Source organism: Nilaparvata lugens, chromosome 9 (genome assembly GCF_014356525.2).
Source record: "Nilaparvata lugens isolate BPH chromosome 9, ASM1435652v1, whole genome shotgun sequence".
NCBI classification, from domain to species: domain Eukaryota; kingdom Metazoa; phylum Arthropoda; class Insecta; order Hemiptera; family Delphacidae; genus Nilaparvata; species Nilaparvata lugens.
Window position 1 is genome coordinate 43,868,951 of NC_052512.1, and position 19,142 is coordinate 43,888,092.

At 36.6% G+C, this 19,142-nt stretch overlaps 1 protein-coding gene across 2 annotated transcripts in view; it reads left to right on the plus strand.

The window, feature by feature from the left end:
• LOC111057319 (elongation factor-like GTPase 1) overlaps positions 1-18,930 on the plus strand; it is a 286,987-nt gene extending 268,057 nt beyond the window's left edge. For both annotated transcript variants that reach the window (XM_039435938.1, XM_039435937.1), the window contains exons 19-20: positions 8,024-8,208; positions 18,502-18,930. In XM_039435938.1, coding sequence (XP_039291872.1) covers positions 8,024-8,208; positions 18,502-18,690 — 374 coding nt within the window. In that variant the 3' untranslated portion in view covers positions 18,691-18,930. The remainder of the gene's footprint in view (positions 1-8,023; positions 8,209-18,501) is intronic.
• The last annotated feature ends 212 nt before the right edge of the window (positions 18,931-19,142 follow it).

Consider the following 19,142-nt stretch of genomic DNA (forward strand, 5'->3'; position numbering starts at 1 on the left):
CGGAAACAAACTGATTCATCTGATATGATACTGTTGTATATGTTTATACTATACTAGCCGTCAGGCTCGCTTCGCTCGCCATATCCGTCTAGCCAGGGGGCTCCGCCCCCTGGACCCCCGACTGGATCGTCCAAGAATGAGATCAGCAGGCTCGCTTCGCTCGCCTGCATTTTTCATTTAAGCATTTTTATCATATGTTAGGACAATCCAGTCGGGGGTCCAGACTAAACGTCTGGCTAAACGGATATGGCGAGCGAAGCGAGCCTGACGGCTAGAAATATAATATTCCCAGGATTGAAGTAGCAGTGCCCAATCAATTTTTTCGCGATAAATGCATTTAAATCTTCAACTTGGTGCCAACCTAACAAAGTCAACTCAACTTAATGCCAACCTGACAAATTATTAATTTAGTTGCCAGTTAACAACTGTTTCGAAGAGGTACTCTATCTAGATTATAGTTCTATAGTAACATGTGATATGGAAATTCAATTATAATTAAGAGATTGGGAGAAGAAGAATATACATGCTAAAAGACGAACTTTAAACCCTTGAAAACAACCCTTAGAGTTAAAATATTGCCAAAAGATTTCTTAGTGCGCCTCTAAAGGGCCAACTGAACATACCTACCAAATTTGAACGTTTTTGGTCCTGTAGATTTTTAGTTATGCGAGTGATTGAGTGCCATTTCGCTTTTATATATATAGATTGTATAAATGGAAAATAAATGGATTTGATTTGATTTGATTTGTTTGTGTAGATTACACTCTCCTGAAAATGTAACAAATAGAATGAATAATAACATAGCCACCTCTAATACAAGGCCCTGGCCTACCTTATTGCATCGTCGCAGTGTAGGCCTAGAATCTAATACATGATTGGTGGAAAAGATCAGCTGGTATTTTTTAAAATCTTTTCCACCAATCATGTATTAAGGTGCGTACAGATTTACGCGCCGCGAACATGAGCAATTCACTTTCAATCAGCTGATTAAATCTGTATTCTACAGAAACGGTAAGATACAGATATAAAAAGCTTGGCATCAGCTGATTAAAAGTGTTGCTCATGTTCGCGGCGCGTAAATCTGTACGTACCTTAATACATGATTGGTGAAATAGTATATTTCGCACCTAGAGCAGAAAATGAGATTTTTCAGACTCGAAATCGGTTTTCAAGTCCGAGGCCGTAGGCCGAGCACTAGAAAAGATTGAGAGCCGGAAAAACATTTTTGCCTGTGGTGCGAACGCTATTTTTCGCCACACAGAAAAAAAAAATATATATATAGCACATAACAGAAGACACTTTAAAGTTTGTAATATAAATTAAAACAGGAGACACGATATAAATAGATTGAAAACTGCAGTCTTCTCGGTTGAGAAAGGGGACACAGTCTCCGAAAATTTCCCCCATTTCTAATGTAAGTTTTTAAGTTTTCAATCTATTTATATCGTGTCTCCTGTTTTAATTTATATTACAAACTTTAAAGTGTCTTCTGTTATGTGCTATACATATATATATATATATATATATATATATATATATATATATATATATGACAATAATTGTTTACTAAGCACTTCCGAAAGCATAAGTGGAACGTGATAGCTCTAGCAAATCTGAGATAATCTGAATATCAGAAATGGCCAAGTATTTTTATTTTTTATTCTGATTTGTCTAAATAACCTAAAAGATGTTGTTCAATTATGTGGGAGGTTGAGTTTATACTTTTTTATTCTTTCAAATGACAATAAGATGATATTATTATAAATGTTTTTATTATTGAATAATGAACACAAATAATGAAAAGTTTTTTGATCAGCTGTTTTTTGATCACCTTTCTTAGTTCCATGTTAGCGGCTGGAAAGGGTACTCTTTCCGGCCTAGGCCGGAAAGAAACCTGTTCTGACGTCAGACGTGAGTCATCTGCAAACAATGTCTTTCAGATCTTAAGGTAGTCTTAAGATCTGGTCTTAAGGTAGGGACCTTAGACCAGTTACAGAATAGACACGGCCAATTGTATAGTCATACTAAAAGTCGATGAAGCCTACATCTACTCCCAAATCCACCCATCTTGACGTCACAACAGTGACATCGTATAGACATTGTTGTTAAACATAGCTTGTTTTCCATAGCAGATTATCATTTATTTATGTAATTATTATTTAATCTCCTGCGCAGCATATAATTGCACTGAAATTTTTAGGAAAAAAGTGGAATATCTTTTCATGCGTAAGTTGAAATTTATACACATAAATATTGTAAGTTGTAACTGTAATATTATTCTTGGTTATGATGTAAGTGAACTCATTGCAGCATGACAATAAATTAGTTTTGTAGGCTACCGTACCTTATTATTTTCAAAACACATTATAACTTTGAAGCCAATATCACATAACACATCATAAATTAAAAGATATCGTTTTTGCCCGTAGCTAGAAATAACCTAAAGACACAATCTGAAAGTTTTCAATACGATGCGTGACGTCACTGTTGTGACGTCAAGGTGGGTGAATTTGGCAGTAGATGTTTGCTTCAGAGGCTAGACTTCACAGCGTGTCTATTCTATAATTGGTCTAAGGTAGGGACTGGAAAACAGCTGCTCTCTGTGCAGTGTGGCGAAAAAGATTTTAAAAAATACCAGCTGATCTTTTCCACCAATCATGTATTAGATTCTAGGCTTACTCTGCGACGTTGCAACATCGTAGTCACGGCCTTGTATTAGAGGTGGCTATGTTATATTATTCATTATATTTGTTATTTAGCCAAAAATACCTCGATAGTCTTCGTCAGGGTTGAAAATTCTCAGCAAAAACTTCATGAATGGCGTTTGCTACCAATCACGCCCCGGTATCACTTGGAAAAGCTCTGCGATTATGCAAAGACTCTGAAACACAAATTGAATAATTTTTCCAGTTATTGAATTAAAATCAATTAAAAGAAATGTGAATAAAGCTATGTTCATCCTCAGTAAATTAAGTATCTATATGCAAAATGTCAAGTTAATCAGTTGAGTAGTTGAGACGTGATGATGCGTCATTCGTGAATTCTCTATCCCCTACGTGTATAAGCCAGCTCTTTCCTTTATTATATTATATGGACTAGCAGGAACCCGTGCCACGCAAGGGTCTACTGTAGCTTGAAAAGGTCTATGAAAAGTTGTCAAACTGAAAACTTGACGTAATGATATTTTGAAGAATTGAAATTAGGCCTATAACCATCCTCGGTAGATTTATAATCTATATGCAAAATTTCAAGTAAATCAGTTGAGTAGTTGAGACGTGATGATGCGTCATTCGTGAATTTCGTATTCCTACGTGTACAAGCTCCGCATCACTTCACTATGGGCTACTTTATGAAAATTATTAGAAAGAATATAAAAATATGGAAAGTTAAAAATGTTCTAAATAAAATTCCGGAAGACTTAATCAAGGATAAATATTGAGATTAATAAAATCGTGAGTAAAACTAAACTATTATTTTATAATTGAGAATTGAGTCAACAAGACTGAATCATCAATTAACAATTCTTGGCAATATTAATTGTGTAAAAATGATTAAAACTCGACAAGTTTTATTATATTTTTCAGTGCATCTATATTACTTTCCTTGCCCTATTACCATAGGTAAGGAAAGTATTGCTTTCCGAAAAAAATTAAGGTACCTCAATTTGTAAATTTCTATACGTTTCAAGGTCCCCTGAGTTCAAAAAAGTGGTTTTTGGGTATTGGTCTGTGTGTGTGTGTGTGTGTGTGTGTGTGTGTGTTGTGTGTGTGTGTGTGTGTGTGTGTGTGTGTGTGTGTGTGTATGTGCGTCTGTGTACACGATATCTCATCTCCCAATTAACGGAATGACTTGAAATTTGGAACTTAAGGTCCTTACACCATCCGACTCGAACAATTTCGATCCAATGTGATTCAAGATGGCGGCTAAAATGGCGAAAATGTTGTCAAAAACAGGGTTTTTCGCGATTTTCTCGAAAACGGCTCCAACGATTTTGATCAAATTCATACCTAGAATAATTATTGATAAGCTCTATCAACTGCCACAAGTCCTATATCTGTAAAAAGTTCAGGAGCTCCTCCCCATCTATGCAAAGTTTGATTTTAGATTCCCAATTATCAGGCTTCAGATACAATTTAAACAAAAAATTTCAAGTGGAAAAGATTGAGCATGAGAATCTCTACATTTAATGTTCAGTAACATTTTCACCTAAAATTGAAAATAAGCTCGAAATTCGAGAAAATTGAATTATTTCAATTGCCAACTGTTGGCAACTGTTGATTCTATTTAATCATTCACTATGAAGAGATAGCAGACCTCGTGTGTTTCCAGCGTTATTGTCCTGTCACCAGCTGGCTCAGATCTTTGAATAGTAGTAGACTTGAGATGCGCGGGAACACTAGGCGTCTGGTGATCAATTTTCATAACGGCAAGGAAAGTTGTGTGAGTGCGCCACACCAGATTTTTTTGTTTATCAAGTAGGCCTACTCGATTATCTATATATATAAAAACGAAATGGCACTCACTCACTGACTGACTCACTCACTCGCATAACTAAAAATCTACCGGACCAAAAACGTTCAAATTTGGTAGGTATGTTCAGTTGGCTCTTTAGAGGCGCACTAAGAAATCTTTTGGCAATATTTTAACTCTAAGGGTTGTTTTTAAGGGTTTAAAGTTCGTCTTTTAGCATGTATATTCTTCTTCTCCCAATCTCTCAATTATAATTGAAATTTCCATATCATATGTTACTATAGAACTATAATCTAGATAGAGTACCTCTTCGAAACAGTTTTTAACTGACAACTAAATTAATAATTTTGTTAGGTTGGCACCAAGTTGAAGATTTAAATGCATTTATCGCGGAAAAATTGATTGGGCACTGCTACTTCAATCCTGGGAATATTATATTACTAGCCATCAGGCTCGCTCCGCTCGCCATATTCGTTTAGCCAGACGTTTAGTCTGGACCCCCGACTGGATTGTTCTAACATATGATAAAAATGCTCAAATGAAAAATGCAGGCGAGCGAAGCGAGCCTGCTTATCTTATTCTTGGACGAACCAGTCGGGGGTCCAGGGGGCGGAGCCCCCTGGCTAGACGGATATGGCGAGCGAAGCGAGCCTGACGGCTAGTAGATAATATTCATCATCTATAGATTATGATACATCAACAGAATTGTATCATTTGTACTGCAGCTGTCATTAGATTAAAAAACGTATTTCTTATTCTTCGAACTCTTTTCTTTGAGCTCAAGGATTCTTTTTCCAGTCACGCCAAAAACTATTGTAATTTAATGATTATTTTCTTTGTGAAAATATTTCTTGTATTTGGCAATAAATTCATTTCAAGGAGAAATTCCACAACATCTCTGTGCAAGGTGTTAATTTTATAAAAAGTGCAAGTCTAGCACAACAGAAGAAACTATACCACAACCAGAAACTGAAATTTGGAATAGCAGAAAGGAACATCTGGTTCAACAAGCAATGTATCAAGAACTCTCTAACTCCCAAATATGTGTCATTAAAGTGCAACAATGAGTGTGATTCAGCTAGGAAAACACTAGATAAGGGTATGAAAATTTGGTTAAAAAATGAGGTTAGCCTATGGTACAAGAGAAGGGACAGCTACAGTTTTTATCTTTTCCTACAGTTACATTGAAAAGTGGCCATTGCTGCACTGATTACAGAACGCAAAGAATCACTTTTCCGCTCTAGTGCTGGAAAAATTTTTCTGCACTCCAGATTTGCAACATGGCAACGCAAAATACTTAGTAGGTTATATGGAGCAACAGTGCAGCAAAATCAAAATGAAGTTGGTAACAGTGACTGCTGTGGCTGCTATAGTGAGCAGAGGTGCAACCAAGCACAACGCGCTAATTATTATTCATTATATATTATAACCAAGGACAACGAGGACTTTAGGATTTTAGGATTAAGGTTTTTATCAATAATAAAATTACACAGAAAAACATTTGATGCATTTCAGGCAATTTTACCCATAATTACCCACTTTTCATATTCAATGGTAACTGTTATTAGGATGTCCTATTCCACCCTCTAGGTTTTCTAATAATTGCGAAGTATTGCTACAACGCGGACTAGCTACAGCCGGGTATGGGTCGGGGTCAGTAGCCGTACTGACAGGTGGAGATACCGGACCTACACTTCTCCCTCTATCCTGATTCTTTACCCTCTGCTTCTTTCGCGAGATTTTTACTTTCAGGGGAAGAGTGTTTGCCCGTGCCGTTGCTGGCCGATTCGGCCCTCGGCCTTTGGAATACAGGGTGGGTGTTAAGGGAGATTAAGATAACCCTATACAAGGAGACGGATCTGACTATCAGATCCCTACCAATAATTCTATTTATAAAGGTAGTACACAATCTGGACCAACTGCGAATTGACGGCGAGCAAGCTGTACCTGCAAGCCCGGGATGTGGTTTTTCTATGGGGTTTAAGGTGAGAGCTATGGGGTAAAGGTATGACGGAACTATGGAGTTATTAGTAGTATTTAAGATGTAGTTAAATAGGGCACGGTATAGGGTGTAAGCTATAGAGAATAGGGTGCAGGGTATGAGGTATACGGTATAGGGTATAGGGAACAGAGAATCAATAATAAGATTATTATTCTCTACAGCAAATAAATATCCGCTCAATAATCCGCAATCTGAGAATTGCGCTCTAGCTCTCAGCAAGCTGGACCTGCTAGCTAAATACAGTATATCAATTTCAATTATTTGGTAATTAAAGTTTAGAGGATAAGGTTTTAGGTGGAGGATTTCTGAATCGCGAGTCTGCAGCTGCGAAAGGATTTTCAGCAATTCTGAAACTGCTAAACAGGATTTCCGCGCTAATCTGGTGACTGCGCGCCGGTTATTAAGGGCCAATCTGTGACTGCCCTTAAGGGTATGGGAATCGCTCTCAATCGTCCGAAACGCTTTTAAATTAATAGTCAGTATGTCGACTATTATGAGAGGATAGAAAAGATTTTTCACAGACACAGTCTGTAGAATAATATCGGGAAGACAACAGTCTGTCGTTGTCAGGGTAGGGAAGGATTTTTCCAGGATTTTCCACAAGGAAAATATCGAGTCAGAGACTCCTAATTCAGGAAAAGATTTCAATAGACTTTTCCAAGTAATTGCCAGTCTAAGGACTACCACAAGTTCGATCTCTAATTTGCAACTGAGATCACGGGAAAATTCGTGAATTTTCCACAGGGAAAACCAGCAAATAATATTTGCTATTAAAGAAGACAGGTTTCTAAGAATTTTAGAAAGGATTCGCGGGTCTGAAAACCCGCGACTAGGACGATCTCGAATCTGGAACTGAGATCAGGAAGGATTTTAACACAGGAAGAATTAAGAGAAAGAAAGAGAAAGGATGCCGCAGTCTAAAAACTTCGGCGAGGAAGTCCTCAAGCTGTACCTGAGAGCTAGAAGGACTTTAGTAAAGGGAAAGTTGAGAGAAAGAAAGAGAAAGGACGTCGCAGTCTACCAACTTCGACAAGGACGAACTCAAGCTGTACCTGAGTTCTCTAGGAAAAACTTAATGTGAAATACGTGCGCAAAGTTCCTCTGCTGCACTCAAGAAACCATTCCACCCTCGCCTACGGCTCGGGCGTAAACGTTTCTTTCGGTGCAGCAAACTGTCACTTTGCGCACTAGTTGCACAAATAACTATTTCATTGTACATACACAACTAATTCATAAATTGAATGCTTGGGAATTCGATGACTTTTATAAACTCACAAGGGAGAGGATCACAGGAAAACTATATTTAAAATCAGAAACTCAAAAAAGAAAAATCTATGTTTTAATGCAACAACAACTCAATAGGGAACCACAACCTATTTCACCAACAGAGAAATTCAAATTTGCAAATAGAGTCATTAACCTCTCCAACTCTAATTTCAATAAAGAAGAGATGAACCTGTTAGGCAGAGGAAAGATATTTTGTGTGAATAAATTCATTATTGAACTTATTCAAGTTATCTATTAATTATATTATTTATTTGTATGTTTCAGGCAAACTGTACGGTGTTTTGAACAGACGCCAGGGTAGAGTTTTGGAAAGTGATCTAGCCCAAGGATCGAATATGTTCAGTGTGGTTGCTTTGCTACCGGTGATCGAGAGTTTTAATTTGGCTGCTGAAATCAGGAAACAGACGTCGGGTCTTGCATCCACACAACTAGTATTCAGTCATTGGCAGGTATGTAATGAAAATATGCCATGATTTGTAGATTTCATTCAAAGTTTGGAAGTTCTGTATCAAATTATGGTGTTGTGTATCAAGTTGAGATGATACTGTATCATATGTGGTGATACTGTATCATGTAAGGTGATACTGTATCATGTGTGGTGATACTGTATCATGTGTGGTGATACTGTATCATGTGTGGTGATACTGTATCATTTATTGTGATACCATAGAGAAGAGATAGCGTAAGAAGATATGCCATGGTTTGTAGAATTCATTCAAAGTTTGGAAGTTCTGTATCAAATTATGGTGTTGTGTATCAAGTTGGGATGATACTGTATCATGTGTGGTGATACTGTATCATTTATTGTGATACCATAGAGAAGAGATAGCGTAAGAAGATATGCCATGGCTTGTAGAATTCATTCAAAGTTTGGACGTTTTGTACCAGAATATGATGTTGTGTATCAAGTTGAAATGATACTGTATCATGTGAGGTGATACTGTATCATTTATTGTGATACCATAGAGAAGAGATAACGTAAGAAGATATACCATGGTTTGTAGAATTCATTCAAAGTTTGGAAGTTCTGTATCAAATTATGGTGTTGTGTATCAAGTTGGGATGATACTGTATCATGTGAGGTGATACTGTATCATGTGTGGTGATACCATAGAGAAAAGATAGCGTAAGAAGATATGCCATGGATTGTAGAATTCATTCAAAGTTTGGAAGTTTTGTACCAGAATATGATGTTGTGTATCAAGTTGGGATGATACTGTATCATGTGAGGTGATACTGTATCATGTGTGGTGATACTGTATCATTTATTGTGATACCATAGAGAAGAGATAGCGTAAGAAGATATGCCATGGTTTGTAGAATTCATTCAAAGTTTGGAAGTTTTGTACCAGAATATGATGTTGTGTATCAAGTTGGGATGATACTGTATCATGTGTGGTGATACTGTATCATGTGAGGTGATTCTGTATCATTTATGGCAATAGAGAAGAGATAGCATTAGAAGATGTGCCATGGTTTGTAGAATTCATTTAAAGTTTGAAAGTTCTGTATCAGATTATTGTGTTGTGTATCAAGTTGAGATGATTCTGTATCATATTGTGGTGAAACTGTATCATATTTTCATGATATACTATGGTAAGTGACCGTTATGTTGCAAATGTGAGTGTTTACTGAAGCCGATAGACCTAGTAGTTGTTTTTGGTGAAGCTATGTGACGCTGGTAGTCTCTCATACTGTGCCCTTCTTATACTCATACACTCCCAACAACACACTAATAATAGACAGTGTATAGGGTGTCTATGTTGCAAATGTGAGTGTTAACTGAAGCCGATAGTCCTAGTAGTTGTTTTTGGTGAAGCTATGTGACGCTGGTAGTCTCTCATACTGTGCCCTTCTTACACTCTTACACTCCCAACAACACACTAATAATAGACAGTGTATAGGGTGTCTATGTTGCAAATGTGAGTGTTAACTGAAGCCGATAGTCCTAGTAGTTGTTTTTGGTGAAGCTATGTGACGCTAGTAGTCTCTCATACTGTGCCCTTCTTACACTCTTACACTCCCAACAACACACTAATAACAGACAGTGTATAGGGTGTCTATGTTGCAAATGTGAGTGTTAACTGAAGCCGATAGTCCTAGTAGTTGTTTTTGGTGAAGCTATGTGACGCTGGTAGTCTCTCATACTGTGCCCTTCTTACACTCTTACACTCCCAACAACACATAATAATAGACAGTGTATAGGGGTCTATGTTGCAAATGTGAGTGTTAACTGAAGCCGATAGTCCTAGTAGTTGTTTTTGGTGAAGCTATGTGACGCTGGTAGTCTCTCATACTGTGCCCTTCTTACACTCTTACACTCCCAACAACACACTAATAATAGACAGTGTATAGGGTGTCTATGTTGCAAATGTGAGTGTTAACTGAAGCCGATAGTCCTAGTAGTTGTTTTTGGTGAAGCTATGTGACGCTGGTAGTCTCTCATACTGTGCCCTCTTACACTCTTACACTCCCAACAACACACTAATAATAGACAGTGTATAGGGTGTCTATGTTGCAAATGTGAGTGTTAACTGAAGCCGATAGTCCTAGTAGTTGTTTTTGGTGAAGCTATGTGACGCTGGTAGTCTCTCATACTGTGCCCTTCTTACACTCTTACACTCCCAACAACACACTAATAATAGACAGTGTATAGGGTGTCTATGTTGCAAATGTGAGTGTTAACTGAAGCCGATAGTCCTAGTAGTTGTTTTTGGTGAAGCTATGTGACGCTGGTAGTCTCTCATACTGTGCCCTTCTTACACTCTTACACTCCCAACAACACCCAATAGACAGTAGTCGACAGTAATCGGCGAAGAAAATTGGAACATAACGGTCCTTTACCATGGCAGTAGCAACACAATATGATACAGTATCATCTCAACTCGATACACAACACCATAATTTGATAAAACACTTCCAAACTTTGAATGAAATCTACAAACCATGGGATATTTTCTCGTGCTATCTTTTCTGTTTGGCTTCTTCATAAATGATACAGTGGCAACACAATATGATACAGTATCACCACAATCTGATACAGTATCACCACAATAGTTCTATGCAACTAGTCTTCAGCCATTGGCAGGTATGTATTAGCATAGAGAAACAATAGCATAAGTAGATATCCCATGGTATAGGGCGTTTATGTCGCAACTTTTACTGTTATCTCAAGCCGATTACTGTCGATTATTGTCGAATTTTACTGTTTTGTTGGGGTGAGAGTGTATGAACGGCACAATTTGAGAGACTACCAGTGTCACACAGCTTCTCGGGAAAGAATTACATGAACTATCGGCTTGAGATAACAGTAAAAGTTGCGACATAAACGCCCTATTCCATGGGATATCTACTAATGCTATTGTTTCTCTATGGTAATAGGCAGTAGTCGACAGTAAATCATCCATTCATTCATTTCTATAGGATGCAAATAAAACTGATGTTATAACATTGGTAGATAAAATAATAAGTTGCCCTTAGTTTATGGATGATGACAAAGTCCAATTGGGGAAGAAACTTGCAACATAACATTTTCGCCACACTGCACAGAAAGCAGCTGTTTTCCGGTCCCTACGTAGATCTGGAAGACATTGTTTGCAGACGACTCTCGTCTGACGTCAGAACCGGTTTCTTTCCGGCCTAGGCTGGAAAGAGTACCCTTTCCGGCCGCTAACATGGAACTAAGAAAGGTGATCAAAAAACAGCTGATCAAAAAACTTTTCATTATTTGTGTTCATTATTCAATAATTGAAACATTCATAATAATATCATGTTATTGTTATTTGAAAGAATAAAAAAGTATAAACTCAACCTTCCACATAATTGAACATCATCTTTTAGGTTATTAATACAAATCAGAATAAAAAATAAAAATACTTGGACAATTTCCCGATATTCAGATTACCTCAGATTTGCTAGAGCTATCACCTTCCACTTCTGCTTTTGGAAGTGCTTAGTAAACAACTATTCTCATATATATATATCTTTTATTTTTGTGTGTGGCGAAAAATAGCGTTCGCATCACGGGCAAAAATGTTTTTCTGGCTCTCAATCTTTTCTAGTCCTCGGACTATCGCCTTGGAATTGAAAACCGATTTCGAGCCGGAAAAGTCTCATTTTCGGCCCTAGGTGCTAAATATACTATTATGATATATACATGTATATATATATATATGTATATTATGTATATATATATATATCGTTTATTTTTGTGTGTGGCGAAAAATAGCGTTCACACCACGGGCAAAAATGTTTTTCCGGCTCTCAATCTTTTCTAATCCTCGGACTATGGCCTCGGAATTGAAAACCGATTTCGAGCCGGAAAAGTCTCATTTTCGGCCCTAGGTGCTAAATATACTATTACGATGCAAATAAAACTGATGTTATAACATTGGTAGATAAAATAATAAGGTAGCCCATCTGCTATTTTTCTTCCAAATTTATGGGTGATGACACACAGTCCAATTGGTGAAGAAATTTGCAACATAACATTTCTTTACACAAACAAATCTTTCCTCTATGGTATCACCACGAATGATACAGTATCAACAAAATATGATACAGTATCATCACAATACGATACAGTATATTCTCAACTTGATACACAACTCCATATAATTTGAAAAATGAAATCTACAGACCATATTTTCTTATGCAATCTTTTCTGTATGGATTCACCATAAATGATACAGTATCATCTTAACTTGTATAAACACAATATGATACAGTATAATGTCAACTTGATACACAACACCTTAATTAGATACAAAACTTCCAAACGATATTTTCTTATGCTATCTTTTCTGTATGGTTTCACCATAAATTATACAGTATCATCTTAACTTGTATAAACACAATATGATACAGTATAATCTCAACTTGATACACAACACCTTAATTAGATACAAAACTTCCATACGATATTTTCTTATGCTATCTTTTCTGTATGGTTTTACCATAAATGATACAGTATCATCTTAACTTGTATAAACACAATATGATACAGTATAATCTCAACTTGATACACAACACCTTAATTAGATACAAAACTTCCAAACGATATTTTCTTATGCTATCTTTTCTGTATGGTTTCACCATAAATGATACAGTATCATCTTAACTTGTATAAACACAACATGATACAGTATAATCTCAACTTGATACACAACACCTCAATTAGATACAAACCATGGGATATTTTCTTGTGCTATCTTCTCTCTATGGCATAATCATAAATGATACAATAGCAAAAGAATAAATGATACACTATCAACACCATAATTTGATACTAAACTTTGAATGAATTCTGCAAACCATGGCATATCTTCTTAAAGAATAATTGCTGGATAAAACAATGTCCAGTGATAAGTACGTTATGTACACAATTTTGTTGTACTTTGAACGATACTAAGTCTATCTTTGTATTGTCTATCTTTTCCTCTATGGTATCACCACGAATGATACAGTATCAACAAAATATGATACAGTATCACCACACTATTTCATTTTCCTATTCACTACAGACCACATAACGGGGATATCAAAGATATCTTATCTATATATTATATAAAAGCGAAATGGCACTCACTCACTGACTGACTGACTGACTCACTCACTCACTCGCATAACTAAAAATCTACCGGTCCAAAAACGTTCAAATTTGGTAGGTATGTTCAGTTGGCCCTTTAGAGGCGCACTAAGAAATCTTTTGGCAATATTTTAACTCTAAGGGTTGTTTTTAAGGGTTCAAAGTTCGTCTTTTAGCATGTATATCCTTCTTCTCCCAATCTCTTAATTATAATTGAAATTTCCATATCATATGTTACTATAGAACTATAATCTAGATAGAGTACCTCTTCGAAACAGTTGTTAACTGGCAACTAAATAATAATTTTGTCAGGTTGGCATTAAGTGAGTTGACTTTGTTAGGTTGGCACCAAGTTGAAGATTTAAATGCATTATCGCGGAAAAATAATTGATTGGGCACTGTTACTTCAATCCTGGGAATACTATTACTAGCCGTCAGGCTCGCTTCGCTCGCCATATCCGTTTAGCCAGACGTTTAGTCTGAACCCCCGACTGGATTGTCCTAACATATGATAAAAATGCTCAAATGAAAAATGCAGGCGAGCGAAGCGAGCCTGCTGATCTCATTCTTGGACGATTCAGTCGGGGGTCCAGGGGGCGGAGCCCCCTGGCTTGACGGATATGGCGAGCGAAGCGAGCCTGACGGCTAGTCTTTCATATACGTAGTTTATTTAAGGCTGTTTGGTACACTTTTATTTAAATTGGATAATCTTTTTCAATATAATTGTTAAGATCATTATAAGAGTGAGAAAAAGGGGCAACTGAAATTTCCACGTGGTCCAATAAGCGAGTTATGGGTTGTTGAAGTGCTAAACTCCGTTTTCTTTCCAGATCATAAACGGTTTCTTCAATACATTCAGTATAATCATAGACAAACAATAGCATAAGTAGATATCCCATGGTATAGGGCGTTTATGTCGCAACTTTTACTGTTATCTCAAGCCGATAGTCCACGTAGTTCTTTCCTGTGAAGCTTTATGACGCTGGTAGTCTCTCATATTGTGCCATTCATACACTCTTACCCCAACAAAACAGTAAAAATCGACAATAATCAACAGTAATCGACTTGAGATAACAGTAAAAGTTGCGACATGAACGCCCTATACCATGGGATATCTACTTACGCTATTGTTTCTCTATGGTATAATTATCATTGGCTTTGTTCTAATATGCGTTTTTCGCGATTCATGCCAAAATAAACAATTTATCGAGTTTACAAAAAAATATTACTTTTTAATTATTTATTAACGATCTGGGGAATAAAATGTTTTAGTCTGGAAAGATACATTTTTTGAATTTTTAATAGAAGTTCTGTTAATATAGTCGAAACCGTTTATGATCGGGAAAGGAAACGGAGTTAGCACTTCAACAACCCATAACTCGCTTATTAGACCACTTGGAAATTTCAGTTGCCCCTTTTTCTCACTCTTATAATGATCTTAACAATTATATTGAAAAAGATGATCCAATTTAAATAAAAAAAGTGTACCGATCAGCCTTAATGGCATGAACACCTTTTTAAGCCAGCCAGAGAAAACAACAAAATGGGTTTGTATGGAAATGGTCCAAGCGGCAAGCTCATCAAAGCTTCTTTTTGTCAATAGAAACATTATGGTCATGAAAAGGGTTATTTAACAATTTTTAAAAGGTTATATTGGGCCCTCCGGACCCCGCCTAGTATCACAACAACCCCCCCCCCCCCGAAATTTTTTTCTGGGTACGGCCCTGATGAAAAAGATTAAGAAATTGTCAAAAAACCACTGATTTATTGATAATTAGAAAGACCGGTTTCGGTTATTACACCATTGTCAATCTCTGATAAACGAGATTGAATTGTCAAAAAACCACAGATTTATTGATACTTGGAAAGACCAGTTTCGGTTATTACACCATTGTCAATCTCTGATAATTTCTCAGTTTATCAGAGATTGACAATGGTGTAACAACCGAAACCGGTCTTTCCAAGTATCAATAAATCTGTGGTTTTTTGACAATTTCTTAGTCTTTTTCATTTAATATTTCAACTTGATACACGACTCCATGAAACAGTATCATCACACTATGATACAGTATCAACAAAATATGATATAGTATCAACACAATATGATACAGTATCATTTCAACTTGATACACAACACCATAATTAGATACAAAACTTGCAACCTTTGAATGAATTCTACAAACTATGGCATATCTTCTTATGCTATCTTTTCTGTATGGTATCACCATAAATTATACAGTATAATTACAATATAATACAGTATCATCTCAACTTGATACAGTATCAAGACAATATGATACAATATAATTTCAACTTGATACACAACTCCAAAAAATTTGATTCGAAACTTCCAAACTTTGAATGAATCCTACAAACCATGTCGGAAGAGAAAGAAAATATTTGAACAGATTTTTCACTGGATTTTATTGATCGAATTACTCAAACAGAATCTTGATGATTTAGAAGAAGAAGAAGAAGAAGAAGAAGAAGACGAAAAAGAAGAATTTGATGGTGAAGAGTATGTTCAAGAGAAACAATAAGTTGAAAAGGGAGAGAAAAAAGGGAAGAAGAAGAAGAAGTTGAAGGTGATGGAGATGATGGAAAAAGAAATGAAGACGAGGAAAAAGAAGGAGACGTAGATGAAGAAGAAGAAGAAGAAGAAGAAGAAGAAGAAGAAGAAGAAGAATGAGAAGTGGAGGATGATGGAAGTAGAAGATGAAGACGAGAAAGTGGAAGAAGACGTTGATGAAGAAGAAAGAGGAGAAGAGGAAGAAGAAGAAGAATGAGAAGTGGATGATGGTGGAAGTAGAAGATGAAGACGAGAAAGTGGAAGAAGACGTTGATGAAGAAGAAAGAGGAGAAGAGGAAGAAGAAGAAGAATGAGAAGTGGATGATGGTGGAAGTAGAAGATGAAGACGAGAAAGTGGTAGAAGACGTTGATGAAGAAGAAAGAGGAGAAGAGGAAGAAGAAGAAAAAGAAGAAGAATGAGAAGTGGAGGATGGTGGAAGTAGAAGATGAAGACGAGAAAGTGGAAGAAGACGTTGATGAAGTAGAAAGAGGAGAAGAGGAAGAAGAAGAAGAAGAAGAATGAGAAGTGGAGGATGGTGGAAGTAGAAGATGAAGACGAGAAAGTGGAAGAAGACGTTGATGAAGTAGAAAGAGGAGAAGAGGAAGAAGAAGAAGATGATGGAGAAGAAGAAGAAGAAGAAGAATGTGATGAAAGAAGAAGAAAGTAGAAGAGGACGTAGATGAAGAAGATGATGAAGAAGAGAGAGAGAAAGAGTGACAGTGGCAAAGAAAATAGACAAATTAGAGAAAGAGAGATAGCGAGAGAGTGTGTGTGAGGAAAAGATTGATTTAATTGATTGATTGAGTAATTTATTTATGTAGATTACAATAATATATACTGGCAGAGAAAGAGAAAGAGAGAGAGAGAGGGAGAAAAAAGGGAGAGAGGAAGAAAAAATAAGATGAAGAGGATAAAAATACTTACAAGGGTAGCAGGTGTTTGTTTAGAAACAACAAATTCGACGCACCTTGTAAGTGAGTGAGGGGAGAGAGTGAGAGAGAGAATGTTAGTGAGGAAGAGGAGTCATTGATTATTTTGGAAGAGACAGAGAGAGAGAGAGAGAGTGAGAAAGAGAGAGAGTGTTTGTGAAAGAGGGTTTGAGGGCGTATGAGAAGTGTGGGAATATCGGACAGGTGTCACTAGCTAATATTGCCCTCCTTGTATTTTACTCTTCTTCTTCTTCTTCTTCTACTTCTCATTTTTCAACTTATTCTAGTTCTACTTCTTCCTCTTCTTCTTCTTCTTCTTCTTCCTCTTCTTTTTCTTCCTCTTCTTCTTCTTCTTCTTCTTCCCCTACCCCTTCTTCTCCATCTATGTCCTCTGCTACTTTATCGTCACCATCTTCTTCTTTCACCTCCTTCTTCTTATTATTCTTCTCCTTTCTCTTTCTCTTCAACTTGTTGTTTCTCTTCAACTTCTTCTTCTTCTTCTTCTTCTTCCTCTTCTTCTTCTTCTTCTTCTTCTTCCCCTACCTCTTCTTCTCCATCTATGTCTTCTGCTACTTTATCGTCACCATCTTCTTCTTTCACCTCCTTCTTCTTATTATTCTTCTCCTTTCTCTTTCTCTTCAACTTGTTGTTTCTCTTCAACTTCTTCTTCTTCTTCCTCTTCTTCTTCTTCTTCTTCTTCTTCCCCTACCTCTTCTTCTCCATCTATGTCTTCTGCTACTTTATCGTCACCATCTTCTTCTTTCACCTCCTTCTTCTTATTATTCTTCTCCTTTCTCTTTCTCTTCAACTTGTTGTTTCTCTTCAACTTCTTCTTCTTCTTCTTCTTCTTCTCTCTTCTTCTTCTTCTTCTTCTTCTTCTTCTTCTTCTCTTCTTCTTCTTCTTCTTCTTCCTCTTCTTTTTCTTCCTCTTCTTCTTCTTCTTCTTCTTCTTCTTCTTCTTTTTCTTCCTCTTCTTCTTCTTCCTCTTCTTCTTCTTCTTCTTCTTCCCCTACCTCTTCTTCACCATCTATGGTAGAGAGTTAGTGGGGAGGATATTTTTAATATTGTTTCCTTAGAATGGACATTGATATGTCCAAAGCTCCGCCAATTTATGTAGATGCATAACAATATAATTATTATCTATAGTTATTGTTATTATATTACAAATTGCTTTTTCATATCATATACAGTTCAATAATTATTTTCTTAGTCTATATTATGTAAATTCATCTATAATTTTGCTGTATTGTAAGCTATTGTATATAAGTGTATAAGACAGTATATATTGTAATCTACATAAATAAAGTACTCAATCAATCAATCAATCAATCAATCTCTCTCTCTCTCTCATGTAGATGCATAACAATATTATCTATAGTTATCACAAATTGCTTTTTTCATATCATATACACTTAAATAATTGTTTTCTTAGTCTATATCATGTAAATTCATCTATAATTCTGCTGTATTGTAAGCTATTGTATATGAGTGTATAAGCCAGTATATATTGTTATCTACATGAATAAAGTACTCAATCAATCAATCAATTCTCTTTCTCTTCAACTTCTTCTTCTTCTTCTTCCTCTTATTCTTCTTTTCAATAATTTGATTCAATTTTCTTTCCAATTCTAGATTCGTATTCGCTGTTTTTTGCAGGTTTTGGACGTAGATCCATTTTGGGAGCCCAGTACTGAGGAGGAATATGTGCATTTTGGTGAGAAGGCCGATTCAGCAAATCGCGCCCTCAAATACGTGGACGCTGTACGTAAACGCAAAGGGCTACCATTACGTCAACAGGTGGTTGCTAGCGCTGAGAAGCAACGTACGTTATCTAAGAATAAATAGATTTCTAATATTAATGGAGCAATCACTGGTGAATTTTTTTCAAATGCTAGGAATAGAATAGTTGGTTGTACAATACAAATCTACTTATGGGCGGATTTTGAAACCTCTAGTGATTTAGGGGAGGGTTTACATAGAGCAGTTAGAAGAATTGACTGTCAGAAGGATTCGAAATTCTAGAATCAGGCTCAACTGACACTTACGCGACTCAGGTGGAGAAGAGACTGGACTCTAGTGGAGAGCATGTGTTTCCAAATGGTGACACTCAGACCAGTCGATTCTAGTCTCCGCGACTCCACTCTAGTGGAGAGCATGTGTTTCCAAGGTGACGTCGCGGAGACTAGAATCGACTGGTCTGAGTGTCACCATTTGGAAACACATGCTCTCCACTAGAGTCCAGTCTCTTCTCCACCTGAGTCGCCCAAGTGTGAGTTGAGCCTGAGATCAACATTCTT